This window comes from Zingiber officinale, chromosome 5A (genome assembly GCF_018446385.1).
Source record: "Zingiber officinale cultivar Zhangliang chromosome 5A, Zo_v1.1, whole genome shotgun sequence".
Classification (NCBI taxonomy): domain Eukaryota; kingdom Viridiplantae; phylum Streptophyta; class Magnoliopsida; order Zingiberales; family Zingiberaceae; genus Zingiber; species Zingiber officinale.
Window position 1 is genome coordinate 140,291,214 of NC_055994.1, and position 21,706 is coordinate 140,312,919.

Genomic DNA, 21,706 nt, shown 5'->3' on the forward strand with positions numbered 1-21,706 from the left:
ACCTGTTATGATTAATACTATACTTTATGCCTAATGACTCTCATTGCTTCATTTACAATGTCCACTCAAGAACATAAAGAAAATAATCTAGTGTGGAGTCTATTTAATTTATTAACAAATTAATATTCTTGAGCCCACGGATTGGAAATGCTCAGAATAGTCACCCAGGAAGGAAGGATAAGTTTGCTTGGGCATGCATATGAGTCAAGTCTTGTTAAATTTTATGATGTTTAAGTTCGTCAAGTCAAGTCAAATTTAAATTTAAAATGAAATTATTTAAGCTCGAGACTCTTAATTAAGCTTGTTTGATTATTTAAAAATTTTAATTTTTTTTAAACATTAAATATATTTATGTATTTAAATTTATTTATTTAATTAATTTTATATTAATTAAACGAACACACATAAACCAAATCGAACACTAGTAAGTTTACTCATGGATGTTCGAATCATTTATTGCCTACTAATTATATGGTAGGAATAAATATTACATTCTTTGCACTCAATACCCAGCCACTTGAAAAGAATAACAATGATGATAATATTGTTAATGATAATAATAAAACGGTGAAAAATAAACCTGAAAACCAGGCAGTTTCTTTTTCCCTCCAAATGGCAAAAGACAAGAAACAAAATGCAAAAAGGCAAAAGGCAAAAGGGGGAACGGTTTTACGTTCTGCCGTGCGTGGCAGCGCTCCTTAAATAGCCGGAGCCACGACACCTCGTCTCCCAGAAAGCATTGAGTCGGAGCAGATGGGGAGGCTTTCTAAGCCCTTGGTGGAGGTTCTAATCGCTCTCGCCGCGGTGATCGGCATCGGCTTCGCGCTGCTGCAGTGGTTCCTGGTCTCCAAAATCAAGCTCTCCGAGCAGCCGGCGAAGGGGGGGAAGAGCAAGACGGACGACGGCGTCTGCGATGACGACGAGGAAGGACCCGAGGGATTCGAGGCCGTCCGAAAGTGCTCTGAGATTCAGAATGCCATCACCATTGGTGAGTGCTTCGTCTCTGAATTCCTTTCTATTTATGGAATGCCGAAACCTAGGAGGGGATTCTAGTCGACAAAATCGTAGAACTTCCATAGAGTACAAGAAAGTTCGGTTTTTTTTTTTTTTTTTTCCTCTTCTGCGTTATAACATAAATGCAAGAATAGTTCAGTAAAATTCCAAGGCGGTTAAAATTCTGATGATCTACTTCTTGTTTATCTGATCAGAAGAATTTAAAATTATTCTTGACACTTCGTGGTATTGAGGTAATTGGATTTATTTTCTTTTAAAGATGGTTCCAATATACTGAAACTGCTATATGAGTACTTTAGGTTCCTAGCTGCTTTGAAGAGGTGTTTGATTTCTTGTTGATTTTTTAAATTACTGTTAGTTTTTTATTATTAGTTTATACTAAATTTATTTTTGTTGATCTGGGTTAAAATGATTGTTACTCCCTTTGGCACAATCCAGTTTAGTCACCTGCTATCTTATTTCTCCAATTATGTTCTTTCTTTGGGTTCACATGCAGAATTCATACCCTTTCTTTGGGTCAGTTTCTTGAAAACATTATTTGAAAAAAAAAAATATTTTAAACAGTTTCTTAGTATTTAGTTTAATAGAAAATTATGCAATTTTTTTTTATGATAGAACTTTAAAGGAAAATGACCTGTGGATGACATTTTCTTTACTCATCCTTTAGCAAATTTAGAAAAGAGTATAAATCATTTTCTCTATCCATCCATAAGCTTTTCACTTTATTAATAAACTTTTCTATGTCCTCTGCTCTCTATCCTCTTTTATATAAGTTGATCGGGGCTAAACAACCAATTGGTTTGGATAGGATGTTTGGGTTTGATCTGGTGGCTGATCAATCTGAGTGGGCTACGGAAGCCAGGTTGAGTAGTTTAGGCAAGCCAGATGAGCAAAACAAATTGCCTTATACGTCAGATGAGTTAGGCCGATTCAATCGGTCCACATGGGTAAGGTAGTCCACAAGCCGAACTAGATTGATGAGCCAGCCGGTTCAGTTAGGCAAAGTGGGTTGGTTGGGCTAATTGGATTGGATGGATGAGTCAATACAGTCAGGTGAAATGAGCTATCAAATTGTTTAGTCCACTTAGCTTGCTCAATTGAACCAACCTTCAGAAAGGGAAAATATTTTCCTATATATATACACCAAAAGAAAAAAAAAATCTAACAGATTTTAGTAAAACATCCAGACAATAGAAAATAATCTATTTTGCTAGAAAATATTTTTCACAGGTACGTTATTTAAGGTCGCGTATAATGGATCCTTCTCCGGGACCCCATATGACGGGAGCTTGGTACACCGAGCTGCCCTTACGTTATTTATTTCATCTAAGCATAAGTTTCCATATATTATTAATTTTTTATCAAAAGAATAAACGTAGACGTAATAAATGATATAGAAAATAGGCAACCAACACAAAGCCAGAATCACATAAATTTACATGGAAAATCCTAGATGGAGAAGAATTCACTACATCGAAATCAGTATAAGAGAAAAGTTACAGTGCTTCACATCACATAATCTAACAACAAAATCCTAATTGTACATATGTGTGTGAGAGGGAGACCTAATTACCTTTTCGAGTCAGGTCCATGAGAATTTGCATCATACACTCTTAACAATCTTTACCCAAGCAATGCTATTTAGTCACCAAATTATCAGAAAGATTACCGTGAGTATTGACTTTGCTCTTAACAATATCACCATTAGAAATTTTCTCTATAGTTCTCCTTCAAACAACGAGACCCTCTTCTTGAGCCTCACATCTAACTACAAGATGTTTCACTTGATCTCCTTAAAAATAAAACACCATAAACTTCATTCAGATTAAGAGTTTATCACAACTATAAAATAGTGTATTTGAAAGTTGAATGTGAAGAATGCAATGAACACAACAGGATTAATCTAAATCTCTTTCATCATATTTAACCTCTATGTTTCCCATTTATGAATGACTTCCTTGAAGACGATTAAGTGATCTTCTGAAGATGTACCTTTTGCCAAATGGTAAGAATATAGTCGTTGCTTCAAGTGCAATTTATTGGTTTGAAGATGAATTTGTCTTGCAAATGCTCCAACTTTAACCATAATGTAGTGGTAGTTTTCTCATTTAAAACATCTTGCAATATTTGATTTGACGATGAAGATGAATTTGGGATAGGGACTTTCAATCCTTGCATTGATTTTCTTTTGGTGACCAACTTGAGGGCATCTTTTCAAACCCTAATAGTGCATCATCCAAAATCTATTTGTGTAGGCACAACCTTCATCTTGAACTGCTATAGCAAAAATCAAGTGTTGTAATCCAATAGTAGAATATAATAATTCATGGTTGACGTAATTGTCAACGGTAGATTTATGTTCTATTTCATGGTTTAAAGTGTCGTGCTGAGATGGTTGAAACGGGCGAAACATTTCGTTCCGCTCGGCGACCGACACCGGCACGATCTTGGCACCAGACCCACGACAGGTGCGACGTGTTGCACGACCCCGTGGTCACAGTGGAGGGGTCACTCGACCCTGTGATGACAGTGGAGGGGTTGCATAACCCTTCCGCTGTCACCGCGGAGGCATTGTGCGACCCTGCAATCACTACAGAGGAGGCGCACGACTAACGTGGTCGCGCTGAAAGAGTCACGCAATCCCCGCGACCATGGCTGGTCGGGCAACCCGCGACAATGCCAAAGTCATGTGGGCTCGCGAGTGGTGTCAGATTTTAGATTTTTTAATTAAACTTAGGTTAATTATTTTAATCAACTCCTAGCTATGATGGAGATAATCTAAATAGATTTTATTAAACCATAATAAAATTATCTAATTAATTTTATATTTCATTTATTTTAATTTAAAAATTATAATAAATTTTTTTTTTATTTATTTATCTATTTTCATATCTTTTCCTTTTTTTTAAAGATTATTTTTTTTATATTATTTATTTTTTAAATATTTATGTTAAATATTTTAGTTTTTAATTAATATATTTTATATTTAAAAAATACCGAAACTATATCGGCACGGCACGATACGGTACCGAAATCGTATCATTCTGGTCCAGGACCGAAACCTCGGTACGAGTCAAAATTTTAAACCTGGGTTCTATTACCAATTTGTAACAAAATAATATTGAAAATAAACCACCAGCACAAGTAAAAAATACATAAATTCACATGGAAAACCATAAACAATAATAACAACCAAGCCTTATCCCATTAGGCGAGGTCGTCATCTATATATATCCTTTTACATCATTGGACTCTATCCCCTACTATATCAACATTTATATTTAAATAAATTTTATTTTGTTTTACAACATCTATATTTAAATAAATTTTATTTTGTTTTATTGTTACTAAGTTTTCTTTGGTCTTCCTCTTACTCATTTAGTGTGCATATTTGTCATAGTTTCACATTGCCTAATTGGAGTATTTATTGGTCATTTAATACATGCTCGTATAATCTTAAATGTATCTCAGAGTTTTCCCTCAATAAGTGCAATCCTGCCTTTTTTCTCTAATGTTTTCATTTTTTATCATGTCCATCCTTTATCTCCGCACATCCACCTAAATATCCTCATCTCTACGACTCTTATCTTCTGCTCATGTGATTGAGTCATAGCCCAACATTCAAGGTTCTAAAATTCGTTAGGAGCTAGTAAGGCGCCAGATTAGCGCCTAGGCTGCCTAGGCGGGGGCTATGCGCCACTAGGCGGATTCCATTAACATAAATTACATAATAAATCACGTACTATAACTCCAACACAATAACATCAAATTTAAAATGAGTTCAAAATTATATAACTAATAAAATATCACATATTTATTCTACTTCTTTTCCATAATTTTCAACAATGTGTTCTTCATCGGACACAAACTCAATATCATCATTGTGATCCTCCTCTTTTTCTTCTCAATTGTTGAACAACTTAATATTGTTAGAAAAAATAATTAAATATAGTTTTCTTTAAAGAAAATTGATCTATCATTAACTCGAATTAAAATTGAAACATCATAATTATATAAAATATTTATTTATTTATTTAAATAAAACATATTTAAAATAGTAAAAAAATATTAGAATATCAATTAAATAGTATAAAAAAATATAAAATAATTAAAAAATATCAGAATATAAATATGATTTATTAGAATTTTTAGAACTTCGCCCATAACGAACCAGTCATGGCCGGTCCTAAGCCTGGATGAAGCAAGAGGGTCGTGTTAGATTGCTAGCCAGAGTTAAAACTATGGTAAATGTTCAATTAATGAATCCATTAAGTTATTGTGCTAATGTTAGGTTGTTCCTTGAAAGGAAAGTGTTGCAGGGTCCGATTGTAACGTCTTGACAAGGACCGTCACATCTCAAGAACTCAGGTATAGTGCTAAGTATGCAAGAGTTCACGTTGAAATGTTTGACTATAACGTATCGGTAAGGACCGCTACATCTCTATGAGAACTTGAGTGTAGTGTTAAATAGGCAAGAATTCTTACATCATAGGTTGGATAAGAACAAATATGATACGAAAACTAATAGTCTAAGATTTGGAACATGAAACATAGAAACCCTCATTGGTAAATCAATGGAGGTAGTAGATACGATGATTAGAAAAATTAGTATTTTGTGTATACAAGAGATAAAATGGGTAGACAAGAAGAAAAGATGATAGAGAACTCAGGTTTTAAGTTATGGTACATAGGAAAAAGTAAAATAAGAAATAGAGTGAGTATTATTGTAGATAGTTCGTTAAAGGATGAAGTTGTAGTAGTTAGAAAAGGGGATAGAATTATAACCCTTAAGATAATAGTGGCGAAAGAAATTATGAACATAATTAGCGTATATGTACCGTAAGTAGGATTAGATGAAGCTACCAAATCAAGATTTTAGGATTACTTAGATGAACTATTATAAAACATTCCGCCAAATAAAATAATTTTAATAGAAGGTGATCTAAATGAGCATGTTGGAGTGAAAAATGAGGAATATGAGAGGAGTACATGGGGGTTATCGGTTTGGAATAAGAAATGAAAAAGGGAAAACTATATTAGATTTTGCGATAGCATATGACCTTATATTAGCTAATACGTTTTTTAAGAAAAGAGAAGAACACTTAGTCACATTTAAAAGTGGGAATAATAAATCGCAAATCGACTTTCTTATGGTTAGGAAGAAGGATAGAAAGATTTGTAAATATTGCAAGGTCATCCTTAGAAAAAGCTTAACTACCTAGTATAAGTTAATAGTTTTGGATATATACCTCAAACATAGTATAAATAGAAAGAAAATATATATGACTCATAAAATTAAGTGGTGGAAGTCAAAGGATGGGAAGTAAAATATATTTAAGGAGAAGGTAGAAATACAAGTATTAGGTAAAATATACAGTGACTCTAATATGATATGGTATAAGATGGAATCAAAGTTGAAAATAGTAGCTAAGAGTATATTCAGTGAGTTAAAGGGACATGCACCACTAAGTAAGGAATCTTGGTGGTGGAATGAGAAAGTACAAAAGAAAGTGAAGGAAAAATGAATAGCTTATAAGAAATTATATATTTGTAAGAACGAGGAAAACTTAAAAAAATATAGAATAGTCAAAAAGAGTCTAAGAAAGTAGTGAATGAAGCAAAGAATGAAACTCTTAGAACGATTATATCAAAAATTGAATACAAACGAAGGGGAAAGAGACATTTATAGAATAGCTAAAGTGAGAAAAAGGAAGACAAAAGATCTTATCCAAATAAAATGTATTAAAGTTAAATGTAATAGAATACTAGTAAGTAGTAAACGATGGAGAAATAAAAGAGCGGTAGATTGAGTATTTTCATCAACTTTTTAATGAAGGTTTAGGTGACTAGCTTAACTTAAGTAATTTAAGTAGATCAAATGAGTATAGAAATTTAAATTTTTATCGTAGAATTCAAACATTAAAAGCAGAACAGGCTTTAAATGGAATGCACAATGGAAAAGTTTTTGAACCAGATGATATTTCGATAGAGGTATGGAAGTGTTTAGGGAAACAAGGTATTGAATGACTTATAAAATTATTTAACATGATATTGAAAATGAAAAAAATGTCTGATCAATGGAGGGTAAGCATTCTAGTTCCCTTATATAAGAACAAGGGAGACATATAAAATTGTACAAACTATAGGGGTACTAAACTAATGAGTCATACCATGAAACTTTGGAAAAAAGTAATAGAAAAATGATTAAGAAAGGAGACCTCGGTTATCGAAAATCAATTTAAGTTCATGCCTGGAAGATCGACAATAAAAGCTATACATTTTCTTAGACAACTAATTGAAAAATATCTGGACCAAAAACAAGATCTACACATGATATTCATTGACTTAGAAAAAGATTATGATAGAGTCCCAAGAGAAATTATATGGAGAATTCTAGAAAAGAGAGATATTAGTGTAACATATATTGAACTAATTAAGAATATGTATGAGGATGTAACGACCAGAGTAAAGATTTCAGGTGGAGTAACTAAAGCATTTCAAATAAAGATAGGATTACATCAAACATCATTTCTAAGTCCCTATCATTTCATATTTTATGGATGAACTCACTGCACACATTCAAGACATAGTACCATGGTGCATGTTATTTGCAGATGATATTTTTTTGGTAGATGAAACACGATAAGGAGTAAATTTTAAACTGAAATCTTGACAGGAAACACTAGAAAGAAAATGTTTTAGGCTTAGTAGAATAAAGATAAAATATATGAAATTTAAGTTTAATAATAATAGTAGACGTAATAAGACAATTGTTAAGATAGGAGATGATGAGTTGTCGGAACCGAGATGTTTAAATATTTATAATCATTTTGCAAAACGATGGAGGGATTGAGAGAGATGTCTTACATAGAATACAAGTAGGATGGTTGAAATGGAGAGCGTCGAGTGTTTTATATAACCGTAAAGTACCTCTAAAACTTAAAACAAAGTTCTAGAAAATCACAGTTAGACTTGCTATATTATATGAAGCTGAATGTGGGCTATGACTCGAGCACATGAGCAGAACATGAGAGTTATAGAGATGAGGATGTTAAGGTGGTTGCGTGGATATACGAGGATGGACATAATAAGAAATGAGAGCATTAGAGAGAAAGCCAGAATTGTATCTATTGAGGAAAAACTCCGAGAGACACGTTTAAGATGGTATGAGCATGCACTTAGACAACCAATAAATGCTCCAGTTAGGCAATGTAAAACTATGACAAACACACATATCCAACGAGAAAGAGGAAGACCAAAAAAGACTTGGTTAGCAATAATAAAATAAGATAAAATTTATTTAAGTATAGACGATGATATAGTAGGAGATTGAGATAGAGCTCAATGGCATAAAAGGATCCATATAGCCGACCATACCTAGTGGGATAAGACTTGGTTGTTGTTGTTGTATTAGAATTTTTAAATAAAATTTAAAACAATAAAAAATAATTCATAATATCAATTAATAAAATTTATTTATTTTTTAAATTTTAAATATATTTTTTATATATTTTATTGTGATAATTTAGTTAGGGGCTATGAAAGTCTATTTGAAATATCACACTTCAGTTGGGAACTGTTTGAATTAATTATTTTTTTTTCGGTAATCGGAATGCAACATCGCGTGTTGGTCCCACGAGGCGACACCAGAAGCGTCTTGCGACCCTTTCGGCGGCCCAGAGGCATCTCGCAACGCTTTCGGCGACGCGGAGGCATCCTGCCATCAACGCTCGCATGCAATTCTTTCATGGTGATGCACGGATGATGCACGCTTTTGCCTAGGATGATCGCTTAACTTTTTCGGTACGGTTGGCGGTTGCCTAACGCCTAGATGGTGCTTGCCTAGCCCACAATTTAGAACACTGTCAACATTCAACTCCATATAACGTAGCAGGTCTAACCGTTGTTTTGTAGAACTTCCTTTTAAGTTTTAGAGGTACTTTACAATCACATACACGTGATGCTCTCCTTCATTTCAATCATCTTGCTTGTATTTTACATAAAATAAGTCTCTCAATCTCTCCATCCTTTTACAAAAATAATCTTAAATACTTAAAGCTCTTAGTTACAAACTCGTCATCTCTTATCTTAACAATTGTCTCATTACATCTAATATTGCTATAGTTGAATTATATATATTATGTCTTACTTTATTAAGCCTAAAACCTTTCACTCCTAGTGTTTCCCGCTAAGATTCGAGTTTAACATTTACTCTTTCATGTGTCTCATCTATCAAAACAATATCCTCCGTAAACAACATACACTATGGTATCGTGTCTTAGATGTGCCTAGTGAGTTTATCCATGATTATTGATTAGTGAAAAAGATAAGGAGTTGATCCTTGATGTAATCTTATCTTTATAGGAAACACTTCAGTTAATCAACCTAAAATCATTACTCTTATCATTACATTCTCATACATATACTTAATTATTTCAATATGCACACGTTAACACCTTTCTTTTCTAGAACTCTCCACATAATTTTCCTTATAACTCTATCATAAGCTTTTTCAAGGTCGACGAATACCATATGTAAGTCTTGCTTATGTTCCCAATACTTTTTAATTAGTTGTATGAAAAGATGTAAATCCAAATTAATTTTTGGTCACTATGGTCTTCTTTCTTAGTCTTTTTTCTATTGCTCTTTCTCAAGGTTTCATAGTATGAGCCATTAGCTTAATACCCCTATAGTTCAGACAATTTTGTATGTCTTCTTTGTTTTTATATATGGGGACTTGAGTACTTATTCTCCATTAGAAATGTTTTCGTTTTCAATATCAGATTGAATAACTTCATAAGTCATTCAATACCTTGCTTCCCTAGTTACTTCCATACCTATATTGGAATATGTTCAACTACTTTTCTATTTTGTATCCCATTCAATGTCTGTTCTACTTCTGAAGTTTGAATTATATAATAAAAATTTAATTTTTTATACTCCTCTGATTTGCTTAAATTACCTAAGTTGGTCACCTAAACTTTCATTAAAAAGTTGATGAAAAAAATCTCTTATTTTCATTAAGTTTTATTTTCTTATCTTTAAGTAATACCCTATTCATTCATCTTTAATGCATCTTATTTGGATAAGATCTCTTATCTTCCTCTTTCTAGTTTTGACTATGTTATAAATATCTCATTCCCCTTCTTTTGTATTCAGTTGTCGAAATAAGCATTCAAAAGTTTTATTCTTAGCTACTGTATACTTTTTAAAAGTTTTCGTTATTCATACAAATATATAATAACTTATTGGTTGTTCGTTTTTCATTTTCTCTTGTACTTTCTCATTTCACCACCAAGATTCTTTACTTGGTAGTGCAAATCCGTTTGACTCTCTTAGTATATTCTTGGCTACCATTTTCAACTTTAATGTCATTTTATCCTAAGTTGTATTCGAGTAACTATATATTTCTCCTAATATTTGTAGTCATACCCTCTCTTTGAATATGTTTTGTTTCTTATCCTTTAATTTCCACCACTTAATTTTAGAAGTCGTGCACGTTTTCCTTCTATTGATACTCTGCTTGAGGCTCATATCCAATACTATTAACCTATGTTGGGTAGTTAAGTTTTCTCATAAATATTTCTATCATTCTCCCTAATTAATTTGCGACTTATTATTCTCACCTTAAATGTAACCAAGTGTTCTTCTCTTTACGTGGAAAATCATATATGAGTAAAATCTACAGGTAGAGAAGAATAATTCATTATATTGAAATTGGCATAAGAGGAGAGTTGGCTTTGCATCACATCACAATGACATAACAATAAAATCTTAATTGCATATATGTGTGTGAGAAACCTAATTACCTTTTCTGGTGAAACCCAACAAAATTTGGAATAAGTTGTAACAATAAATATATTGGTAAAGAATGACATTTTGAGGAACTAAACCATATATGTGTTAATTTTTTAGAAAGGGGTATGAGACATGTGCTTGACAGCAATAGATATTGTTGACAGAGGTTGATATAGTTAGATTTTGAACTTTGATATTTAGACATAGGACCTCCTGCTCCGATTCCATAATTTATCCACAAGATCAAACTGTTTGACAAGAGATCAATTTATATTCTTAACGATATGATAATCTAATTAATCTTCATTTAGCAATCTAGAAATTAGACATAAAAAGTTAAAACTCCAATTCTGTCCTTGTGCAAGGAACTCAATCCTTAAGATTGTTAACTTGTGTCTGCATACCTTGATTTGGAGATTGTTTTTCGTATTTCTTTGATTCCTTTTGGTAAATATTTGCTGCATATTTTTTCCTTTTGGTAAAAACTTGGGTTCTTGACCTGTTCAACAAAACACATTATTATCTGTGTGAAATATTTATCTGAAGAATAGTAAGTTGTCTTTATATACTTTTCATTACCGTGCATGTAGCGTCAGAATTACCGAAACTCCTATTGTTTTAAGCTTTACTGCAATGTTTAGTTCCATACAGCTATCATTTCTAATTTGAATTATAATTGTGCGTTTGTTTCTGGTTCCTTTTTCTGATTATGAAAACAAGATAGAGAGAGAGAGAGATTATATGTACAGGTAAAGGAAAATAAAAGTTTCATACACAGTTTAATCCCTTATAGATTCTTCAGATTTAGCATTGATCAATCAGATATAGCATTTTCTTATCATAGTGAATACCATGTTACACAAAACAGCGCATTTTTATAGATTTGTACAGAAAGAATTAGTTCCTGGAAAGTCTAGGCAGTACTTGAAGCAAGAATTGAGACTAAGTGGTTATTCAAAAAAAAAAATAATAATAATAAATAAAAACTACAACAGCAACAAGTAGAAGTAAAATTATCTTTCAACAGCCATAGTTTTGCAAGGCAAATATTAGCTGAAAGATTGTTAGAAAATTTATCACTAGTTACTCAATGCTTTTGCTGCTAACCACAACATTCATGCAATAACAATTTAATGCATATATGCTATGCTTATCTTGTAATTGTCTGATTTGCAGGCATCTTAGTAGGGCCCACAACTATTTGCTAGTTAGTGTCTTAGTCCTTTTGTTGTCTTTCTGATAATTAGCAATGCCATTGTTCCTACAGGTGCTACTTCATTTCTCATCACTGAATACAAGTATCTTGGAGTTTTCATGCTTGTTTTTGCTATTATGATATTTCTCTTCCTTGGATCGGTGAGAAGCTATAGCACTCACTCTCAGCCCTGTCACTACAACAAGAATCAGATGTGCAAATCGTCCTTGGCAAATGCTGTATTCAGCACATTGGCTTTCCTTCTTGGCGCTCTAACTTCAGTTCTTTCGGGTTTTCTTGGGATGAAAATTGCAACTTTTGCTAACGCCAGAACAACTCTGGAAGCAAGAAAAGGTGTTGGAAAAGCTTTTTCTGCAGCCTTCAGGTCTGGTGCCGTCATGGGTTTCCTTCTTGCATCCAGTGCGCTCCTTGTTTTATATATCACAATCAATTTGTTCAAGATATACTATGGGGATGATTGGGAAGGTCTCTATGAGTCAATTACAGGTTATGGGCTAGGTGGTTCCTCAGTGGCGCTCTTTGGTAGAGTTGGAGGAGGTATATACACTAAAGCAGCAGATGTTGGTGCTGATCTTGTTGGCAAAGTTGAAAGGAATATTCCTGAAGATGATCCAAGAAATCCAGCAGTAAATTTCTACACATACATTTTCGTTTAGGGCCTTCCCTAGTAATTCTTTGTAGATCATTTAGGAGTAACAACCTTTTTTGATATGAAAACGATTGATAAATCATATTCTAGCATTCCAAGCTTACAAAGACCCTTCCAGTTTTTCTTGTAGTGTTCTAATCAGGATTTGTGCCCTTACATACAGGTGATTGCAGACAATGTGGGTGACAATGTGGGAGATATTGCAGGCATGGGCTCTGATTTGTTCGGATCTTACGCAGAGTCATCTTGTGCCGCGCTTTTTATGGGTGCAATCTCTTCGTTTGGCCAAACTCATAACTTCTCAGCAATGTCTTACCCTCTGCTGATCAGCTCAATGGGCATCATTGTTTGTTTGCTCACCACCTTGTTTGCCACCGACTTCTTTGAGATCAAAGATGTTAAGCAAATAGAACCTGCATTGAAATGGCAATTGATCATCTCCACAGTCCTCATGACTGGAGGAATTGCCATTGTTAGCTTTGTTGCACTACCACCGAAATTCACTCTTTACGATTTTGGTAACCAGAAGATTGTGAAGAATTGGTGAGTTCTTGTTATTATTAGTTGGATCGATGCTGCTATTATATTAATGGTCTGTTAATGTTTATCCTAATCGCTACTATGATTAATCCTGTCCCAAGCAATTTAATGCCAATCCCTATATGAAACTAAACAATTTTGCTCGGATACATTCATACTTATATATGTCTAGTCTGTGCTAATTTTTTACTCTGCAGCTGGACTGTAACTTTTCTCTTCTCAATTAATTTTGTCAGTTGCTTGTATCAGGCACCTTTTCTTCTGTGTATCGGTGGGGCTTTGGGCAGGTCTCATTATTGGTTACAGCACTGAGTATTTTACAAGTAATACATACAAGTGAGTTATTTTTCAAATTATGAGCATGAGTTGTTTTCAGAACTTGCTTAATTTTTACTCTAACATATATATATATATATATTGCTATTTTCACTGAAAGCTATATCAATTTTACAGACCAGTTCAGGCTGTCGCAGATTCTTGTCGAACAGGGGCAGCCACTAATGTCATCTTTGGTCTGGCTTTGGGATATAAATCAGTCATCATCCCGATATTTGCCATTATTGTAGCGATTTTTGTTAGCTTCAGCTTGGCTTCCATGTATGGAGTTGCGGTTGCAGCTTTAGGAATGCTTAGCACAATAGCCACTGGCCTCGCCATCGATGCTTATGGACCCATAAGTGACAATGCCGGTGGAATTGCTGAGATGGCTGGGATGAGTCACAGTATTCGTAAGAGAACTGATGCTTTAGACGCTGCAGGCAACACCACTGCTGCCATTGGCAAGGTAATGCGAAATAGCTACCAATTTCATAGCAAAGTAAAGCTTCCTCTTTCTACTTCACATAGTAACAAGCTTTTTCTTACAAGTGTTAGAACTAAGGTCTCAATGGGTTTAGCCTAGGTCAGGTAATTTTTGTGTCGTGCATGTGCTGATGATATAGTCCATAGTAGATAGTAGGCTCCTCTTGTAGTAAAAAGAGAAATCATCATCTTAACAATCCCTCCAAGATAATTTCACAAACTCTGAAATGGGATAAATTATCGGTGCATTTATCCTACCACAGCAGCCTTTTGACTATAGGCTCCTGTTGATAGAGGCCTGAGTGACATATGTTTGTGTTGGTTAAGACCCGTGGGCCAATTAGTATTTAATTATTTTTATACATAACAAAAAATCTAAAAACATTTAGACAATAGAAGAAATTCAAGACCTCAATACCTACATGTTAACAATATTACATTTTCAATTTAATATGCATAAGTTAATGCAATATGAATATTATAACTCAAATGTGTATAAAAATATTACATTTTAAATTTGATGAAAAATATTTATATTTGTGATCTAAACATAACCTTTTGCTCTTCTACTTGAGCTGCCTAACTGAACTACCAACTTACCTTCTTTTAGAAAGATCATGATCAACACATCAACACAGATCTACTTATTTTGTACTTATATTTATTTATCCTATGTGAGATAGAGATGTGTAAATTGTATCATGTTTAGCTTAGTTCTACTATATCACTTGAATCAATTTTGTCTGTCTCATGCTAAGAGCTGCCTTTATCATGTAGACGCACCTCTACGTAAAGCCACTCCTCTAGATGCATATATGCAAGACACTCCTTTAAGCAATTTCCCTTATCATCCAACACCCTACTACTTGCACTAAACTGAACTCGAATGTTATTGTAAATATTGAAATGATTAGTGCATTACGAGCCATGACACCTAAGATAAGATAAATTGATGCATAACTTATCCACTAACTTAAGTAATACACTTAAGGCAAGTTTTATATTATCGGTAAAAATTAAATTTTACAAAATAGTGGTTAAATTTGTTATGTTAATTATATGAATTAAATGTTTGACTATGTATGAATGAAATATGAAAATTGTAGAGACAATGATGTTAAAATAAATTTTTGAATATACAAAGATAAGAAATAAGAACATTAGAACAAAGTCGAGTTACACTTGTTGAGAAAAAACTATGAGACACATATTAATTAATATGATAAAATATGTACAAAGATCGATAACCAATGAATGCTCCAATAATACAAGGTAAGACTACTCTAAATATACATATTTAATTGAGGAAGAGAAAGATAAAATAAAACTTAGTTAGTAAAATAAAATATAATAAAATTTATTTAAATATAGATAATATGATATAGTAGAGGATCGAGTTTAATAATTAGAAATATCTATATAACCGACCTTACTAGGATAGAAGTTTAATTATTGTTATTGTAGAAATTAAGTTCATTTAACTCATTTTGAAGATTTACTTTTAGCAACTCCATTTTGATTTGGATAAGAATTAGCATGTCTAAATTTTTTTATTTAGGTATACACATTATGTCCAAATCCCATAGAAAGAGGGAATTCAAGACTATTAAATTAGTAGGTGACCATAATTCTCGTAGTAAATTGAATACATTCTATTAATATATTTTTAATTTCTAATATTTTATTGCATATTTATTAATTTCAATTTTTTATAGTATTCCTTTTTAATATTGCAAAACCCAAATATATTAGTTTTAGAATCTAAAATTGTAGTTCGACAAATAATATTAGGAGCATTAGAATAATATCATTTAGATTTTAAATTTTCATAGTATTAGGTTATAATATTACAAATATATATATATATATATATATATATATATATATATATATATATATATATATATATATATATATATAATTCTAGTGCTTAAAATTATACCTCCGCATGTCGACCGTTAGGATAGGATAATATATTTTTTATTTTTTTCGGATAACTCTTCTAAGTTCATAAAATAAGTTATTATATCTATAAACTTTAAATAAATCATTAATAGCACATAAAACGTCAAGTGTGTGTGAGATTGTAGTACATATAATAGAAAATTTATATGAATTAGGGAGCACATTAGTAAAAACTTAGTAATTCTATGTGATTAAAAAGTATTCTTAAACTAAATAAACACATTAGTAAAAATTAAAAATTCATTTCTTACATCAATGTGAAGAGTTGAGCAATCAAGGTGGTGATATGTTTACGACTTTAGCAACAACTTTGTGAGGAATTATAAGAATTAGGGAGTCATTATTATAAAATAAATACTATAATAATAATAAAATAAAATAACTAATAAAGAAATTAGGGAATTAAGAGAGTGTAATTGAACTTTGAGAGAATGAGAATTGGGAGTTGTTTCAATATGAGGGATGCCATTGAAGGTCAGTAAAGGATTTTTTTTAAAAGTCAAATTAGTAACTTTATAATTTATTTGACTAAATCATATCAAACTAGTTTTTTTTTTTAAAAAATAAAATTTGTGGCACAACCCAATTACCTGCTCCCATTTCGAGTCAAGAGATAAATAAATAGACACATCCCATTGCACTGATTGCACTGATCGGGATGATGCTCGTAGTGACTGAGGGGGTCGAAGACCAAGAAGTGAGTTATTTATACCAAGCATTCTTCTTATGGCTAGATCCAATCTCCTGGTCCCTGCGGAAAGAAAAAAGAATTTTACGTTCTTCCTTACATTATTAGGCCCGTCGCGTTGGGGGTGGTCTAACCAATTTGACACACTTAGTTAAAACTAACAAGCTACTTAAATCTACTCCATGCAACATTAACTAGAAGATTACTAATCTAAATGAAAAATAAGATTGGGATGTATTCCTCTCGATTTTATTAATGTCACCTATTCAGTTCTTTAACATGCTAAAATAACACTTACAAACCAGGGATTTGCCATTGGATCGGCCGCTCTCGTGTCTCTTTCCTTATACGGAGCCTTTGTCAGCAGGTCAGGCATTGACACAGTCAATGTGTTGACCCCAAAGGTGATCATAGGACTCGTCGCGGGAGCCATGCTTCCCTACTGGTTCTCTGCCATGACCATGAGGAGCGTGGGCAGTGCAGCACTCAAGATGGTGGAGGAAGTCCGGCGCCAATTCAACACCATTCCAGGCCTGATGGAAGGCACCACCCAGCCGGACTATGCCACATGCGTCAAGATCTCAACCGACGCTTCCTTGAGGGAGATGATTCCACCTGGTGCTCTCGTTATGCTCACCCCTTTGATTACGGGAATCTTTTTTGGGGTGGAGACCCTCTCTGGCGTTCTTGCTGGTGCACTAGTTTCCGGTGTGCAGGTTATACATTAGATCATTGAATTGTTTTCTTGGGTTCACTATATATATCCATTCGTCTGGCTTATTGTTTCCTGCTTTTGCATCATGGCTTCGTCTCTATGTAGGTTGCTATCTCAGCTTCAAACACCGGTGGTGCTTGGGATAATGCAAAGAAATACATAGAGGTATCCATTAATCTGTCATGCAATTCTAAACAAGTGGCATTGAGTCTCCTCCTCGTTGTTGTTAACAGGCAGGTGTTTCTGATCATGCCAAGTCACTGGGTCCAAAGGGTTCTGATGCCCACAAGGCTGCTGTAATTGGCGACACAGTAGGGGACCCCCTCAAGGACACATCCGGCCCCTCCCTCAACATCTTGATCAAGCTCATGGCTGTTGAGTCGCTCGTGCTTGCCCCCTTCTTTGCTGCCCACGGGGGTCTGCTCTTCAAGTGGTTCAGTTAATTCTCAACTCAGATGGAAAATCTGGGATGTTTTAGCGACTTGTAGTATGTTTCAACTCTCAAGCATATGGCGGTGAGGCTTCATCTTTCAACAGCCTCTCGACCTCTTCTTTTAGTTTGCAACCCTTGGGATAGTGACTTCCTTGGAACTCTGTTTTTATGTACTGTTGTAAAAGCAAGTTTATATGAATCTGTCGAGTGGAATAACAGGACTTGAGATGCAGAAAAGATTTAGGTCGTAGAATTGCTTAACTTTTGCTGTTGTTGATTCGGTAATGATAACAATAAGATTCATTTAGTATGGAAGTTCATGGTAAAATATCTGCCGAGGCAACAATCATTCACAGGTGAGTGAGAAGAGGAGAACCATGTTGGAGGTTAATTAGGTTGAGGGTATCATCCCTCTAGGATACAAGATTTTCATCTTGCAGATACATAGAATCTTTGCGCTTGTGCCTTAAGCCAAACTCAATTTTTGTTAATAAATCCATTTTCATAATTTGTGAGGAATAATATTACAATTGACGCCGTAAATCATAAGACAGTCAAGAACTTTAAATTTTATTGCTCAAGGGAATATACATTCCTAATATACAATTGACGAAGATAAGGTGTTAATGTTCTCGTAGATAGGAGATAAAGGTAGATAATTTGGTTTTTATTCTGATGTGGAAAAAAGAAACACTCAAATTGAAAGTCACAAGTGCTTTGTTGGGCTTTTATCAACAGAAGAAAATAAGTTGTGAAGTTTCTCAAGAAGGACTTGTGGTGAATAGTTATCAAGAGCGAGGTAGGAGCAAAACTTAGTATGGATCGGGTAATAATAATAAGACCCCTTCTAAGTCAAGGAAAAAGAAGGTAGTCATATGCTACAAGTGTGGAGACAAAGGTACGAAGAGATATTGTCCAAAGATAAAGAAAAATGTCACAGAGAACAAAGGTAATTCGATAGTCTACAAACATAGTTGAAGAGAAAAATTTAGAAAGCGGTGACGAAGATACGCTATTAGTTCTGTTGAGTTTGGAGTAGCTGACGGATGCATGGATCTTAGATTCTGCGTGTTCATATGACATGACATCAAATAAGGAATGATTTGACACCTATAGGGTAGCGAATTCTGGTTTAGTGTTGGTAGGGAATGATGTGTCTTATAAAATCATCAGCATAAGGAACGTTAGAATTAAGATGTCTGATGGTGTGATCAGAACGCTATGTATTGTTAGCACATACTAGATCTGAGGAAGAATTTGATTTCACTAGGTACACTGGGCAATATTAGTTGTAGTTATAAATCAGTGAATAAGATGATAAAAATCAACCAGGGAGTTCTAATGGTAATGAAAGGACAGAAGCTAGCAGGGAACATCTACAAGTTGATAGAGATTACGGTTGTAGGTGAATTTGTCGTGGTGGAAACTAAATTAAACAACATGATCTTGTGGCATATGCGGCTAGAGCATATGAGTGAACAAAGGATGATAGAATGTAACAAAAAAGATTTGTTGAAGGATGTCAAGACGTTCAAGCTTGAATTATGTAAATTCTGTGTTCTTATGTGGCAAAAGGCGATTCGCTCGCCCCCAGCGCCTCCGGCAACCCGTCCCTAGGCCAACACGGAGGAGGTAAATCATGGGTGACTACTAGCCATTAGTACAAATGGTCAAGACATGGGGGAGTTTATGCTCGGTCACGCCGAGTTTCGACCCCAAGACCTCATGTGGCAACACCTCATGCCTTAACCATCCACCGCCCCGAGGGGACCAAATTCTGTGTTCTTAGAACATATAGCAAGGTGCAATTTAAGATGGTTATTCACAAAACGGAGGAGATTTTGGACTACGTACATACAGATCTCTAGGACTAGCTAGTGTAGTATCAGGTGGAGGACACTTGTATTTTGTATGTTTTATTGATGACTATTCACGAAAGATTTGGGTATATTTCATTCATCACAAATATGAGACTTTTTCAAAATTTAAACTCTAGAAAACTAAAGTGGAGAAGTAGACCAGAATGAAAATTAAATGTCTTGGGTCAGACAATGAGATTGAGTACACAAATTTAAAGTTTCAGAAAATTTATGAGCAACATGGGATTATAAGATATTTCTCAGTTCACAGGACATCTCAGCAGAATGGTCTGACAGAAAGGTTGAATAAGACAATCATTGAGAAGGCAAAATGCCTTAGGCTAAATAAAAGACTTGTAAAGAACTTTTGGGTTGAAGCGGTTAACATGACAAGCTATCTAATTAATAGATCATCAAGAGTAGTACTAGAAAATAAAATATCGAAAGAGGCATGGACAAGGAATTAGGTTGATGACTCTCACCTTCGAGTATTTGGATGTCCAACCTATATACACATATATAGTAAGAAAAGATCAAAGATAAATGTAAAATCAGAGCAGTATATTTTTTTGGGGTATTAGAAAAGAGTTAAAAGTTTTAAGCTTTTAGATCCTAAGGTAAACAAGGTGATGATCGACAGAGATGTGGTCTTTTGACGAGAAGGATATGTTATAGCATACTCAGGGAGAAAAAGGAAAGGAAACACCATAAAACAATAATAAGGAAAAAGGTGTTTTACAGGTAGAGCTAAAGACTCATGACTCTGATGATATTAGCTCAGAGCACATGGAGCACCACACTATAACTAGAGACATGATGAAATAAGTCATAAAGCCACCCACCATATATAAATTTGAGGATTTAGTGTCTTATGCACTTATCAGTGTTGGATCGTAGAAGTTGCTAGAGGGGGGTGAATAGCGATCGAAAATTCGAATTGAGTATGCAACGGAAAATAAAAAACACAACGCTAACACAAAGTTGTTTTACTTGGTTCGGAGCCATCGTTGACTCCTACTCTAAGGCCCGCACTCGTTGAGTGCTTTCGTTGGGCAATCACTAATAGTTCACAAACAAGATTGCAATAGTAAGTACAAGAACTATTAAAATGAAATACCGACAATAATAATAATAATAATAAACTTGAACCGCAAGTTGTCGGAATAGCTTCGCAACGTCGCAGAGGCAGAGCACAACGGAGCAGTTGTAGAAGAAGTTGTTGGAGTAGCTTCGTGAAGGCCTTCTTTTATAGGAATGCTCTAGGCGCTCGGATCCCTTCCGGGCATCCAGACCGTGACATAGGTTTGGTCAATCAACGCGCTTCATATCTGCGACGAGATAAATTTTACCTTCCGGGTGCCCAGATCCCTTCCGAACGCTTAGATCACCATTTTCTAGAAATTCTTTTTCCTGCAAGAAAATGTTAGCCCGAGGCAAAATAAAAGTTAAAGTACTCTGCAAAACAAAAGTTAAATCAATTTATATCAAACAGAGTAGTAATTAGATTTCGTCTCATCGAGACTGGAATCTAGTCACGATCTTAACTTAGATTTCCGAAATGGTTCTAAGTTGGATCGACGCCTAAGTTTCCTAACTGGGAACGTGTCCTTACCAAGTCACTCCCCTCCAGCGACTTACCTTAACTTACCTGCCAGACGTCCGGTTAGCCCATCGACCCGTTTGAACTTCGTGCTAGCTATCATGTCAGCTCGCCGACCTAGCTGGACTTCATGCCAGACATCTGGTTAGCCCGTCGACTAGTCTGGATTTTGTGCCAGCTATCAGGTCAGCTCGTCGACCTAGATGGGCTTCGTACTGGCTATCTAGTTGGCCCGTCAACCTAGCTGGGCTTCGTGCCAGCTATCCGGTTGACCCGTTGACCTAGCCGGGCTTCTCTTGCACACTTCGTCAAATTAAAGTGTTAGATCACAACGAAACGAACTTAACCTACTTTGTCATTCATTAAAACCTGAGTTAGACCATCAGTGCTAACCGCACCAACAATTCTCCCTTTTTGATGCAATGACA

The 21,706-nt window shown here is 34.5% G+C and overlaps 1 protein-coding gene across 1 annotated transcript; it reads left to right on the forward strand.

Annotated features, from left to right (window-relative positions):
- Nucleotides 1-670: 670 nt before the first annotated feature.
- Nucleotides 671-18,042, forward strand: LOC121982120 (pyrophosphate-energized vacuolar membrane proton pump 1-like). Its single transcript, XM_042535032.1, has 8 exons — nt 671-988; nt 12,080-12,654; nt 12,841-13,220; nt 13,467-13,553; nt 13,671-14,001; nt 16,977-17,387; nt 17,492-17,551; nt 17,620-18,042. Exons 1-8 carry the CDS (start codon nt 754-756, stop codon nt 17,827-17,829), a joined length of 2,289 nt encoding a protein of 762 aa, XP_042390966.1. The 5' UTR covers nt 671-753; the 3' UTR covers nt 17,830-18,042.
- The last annotated feature ends 3,664 nt before the right edge of the window (nt 18,043-21,706 follow it).

Excerpts from the sequence above, each read along its gene's own strand:
- LOC121982120 (XM_042535032.1), top strand. The coding sequence starts at position 754 with ATGGGGAGGCTTTCTAAGCCCTTGGTGGAGGTTCTAATCGCTCTCGCC. Across the intron at positions 13,554-13,670 it reads TTTACAAGTAATACATACAA|ACCAGTTCAGGCTGTCGCAG; the intron begins GTGAGTTATTTT and ends TCAATTTTACAG. Across the intron at positions 17,552-17,619 it reads ATGCAAAGAAATACATAGAG|GCAGGTGTTTCTGATCATGC; the intron begins GTATCCATTAAT and ends TGTTGTTAACAG.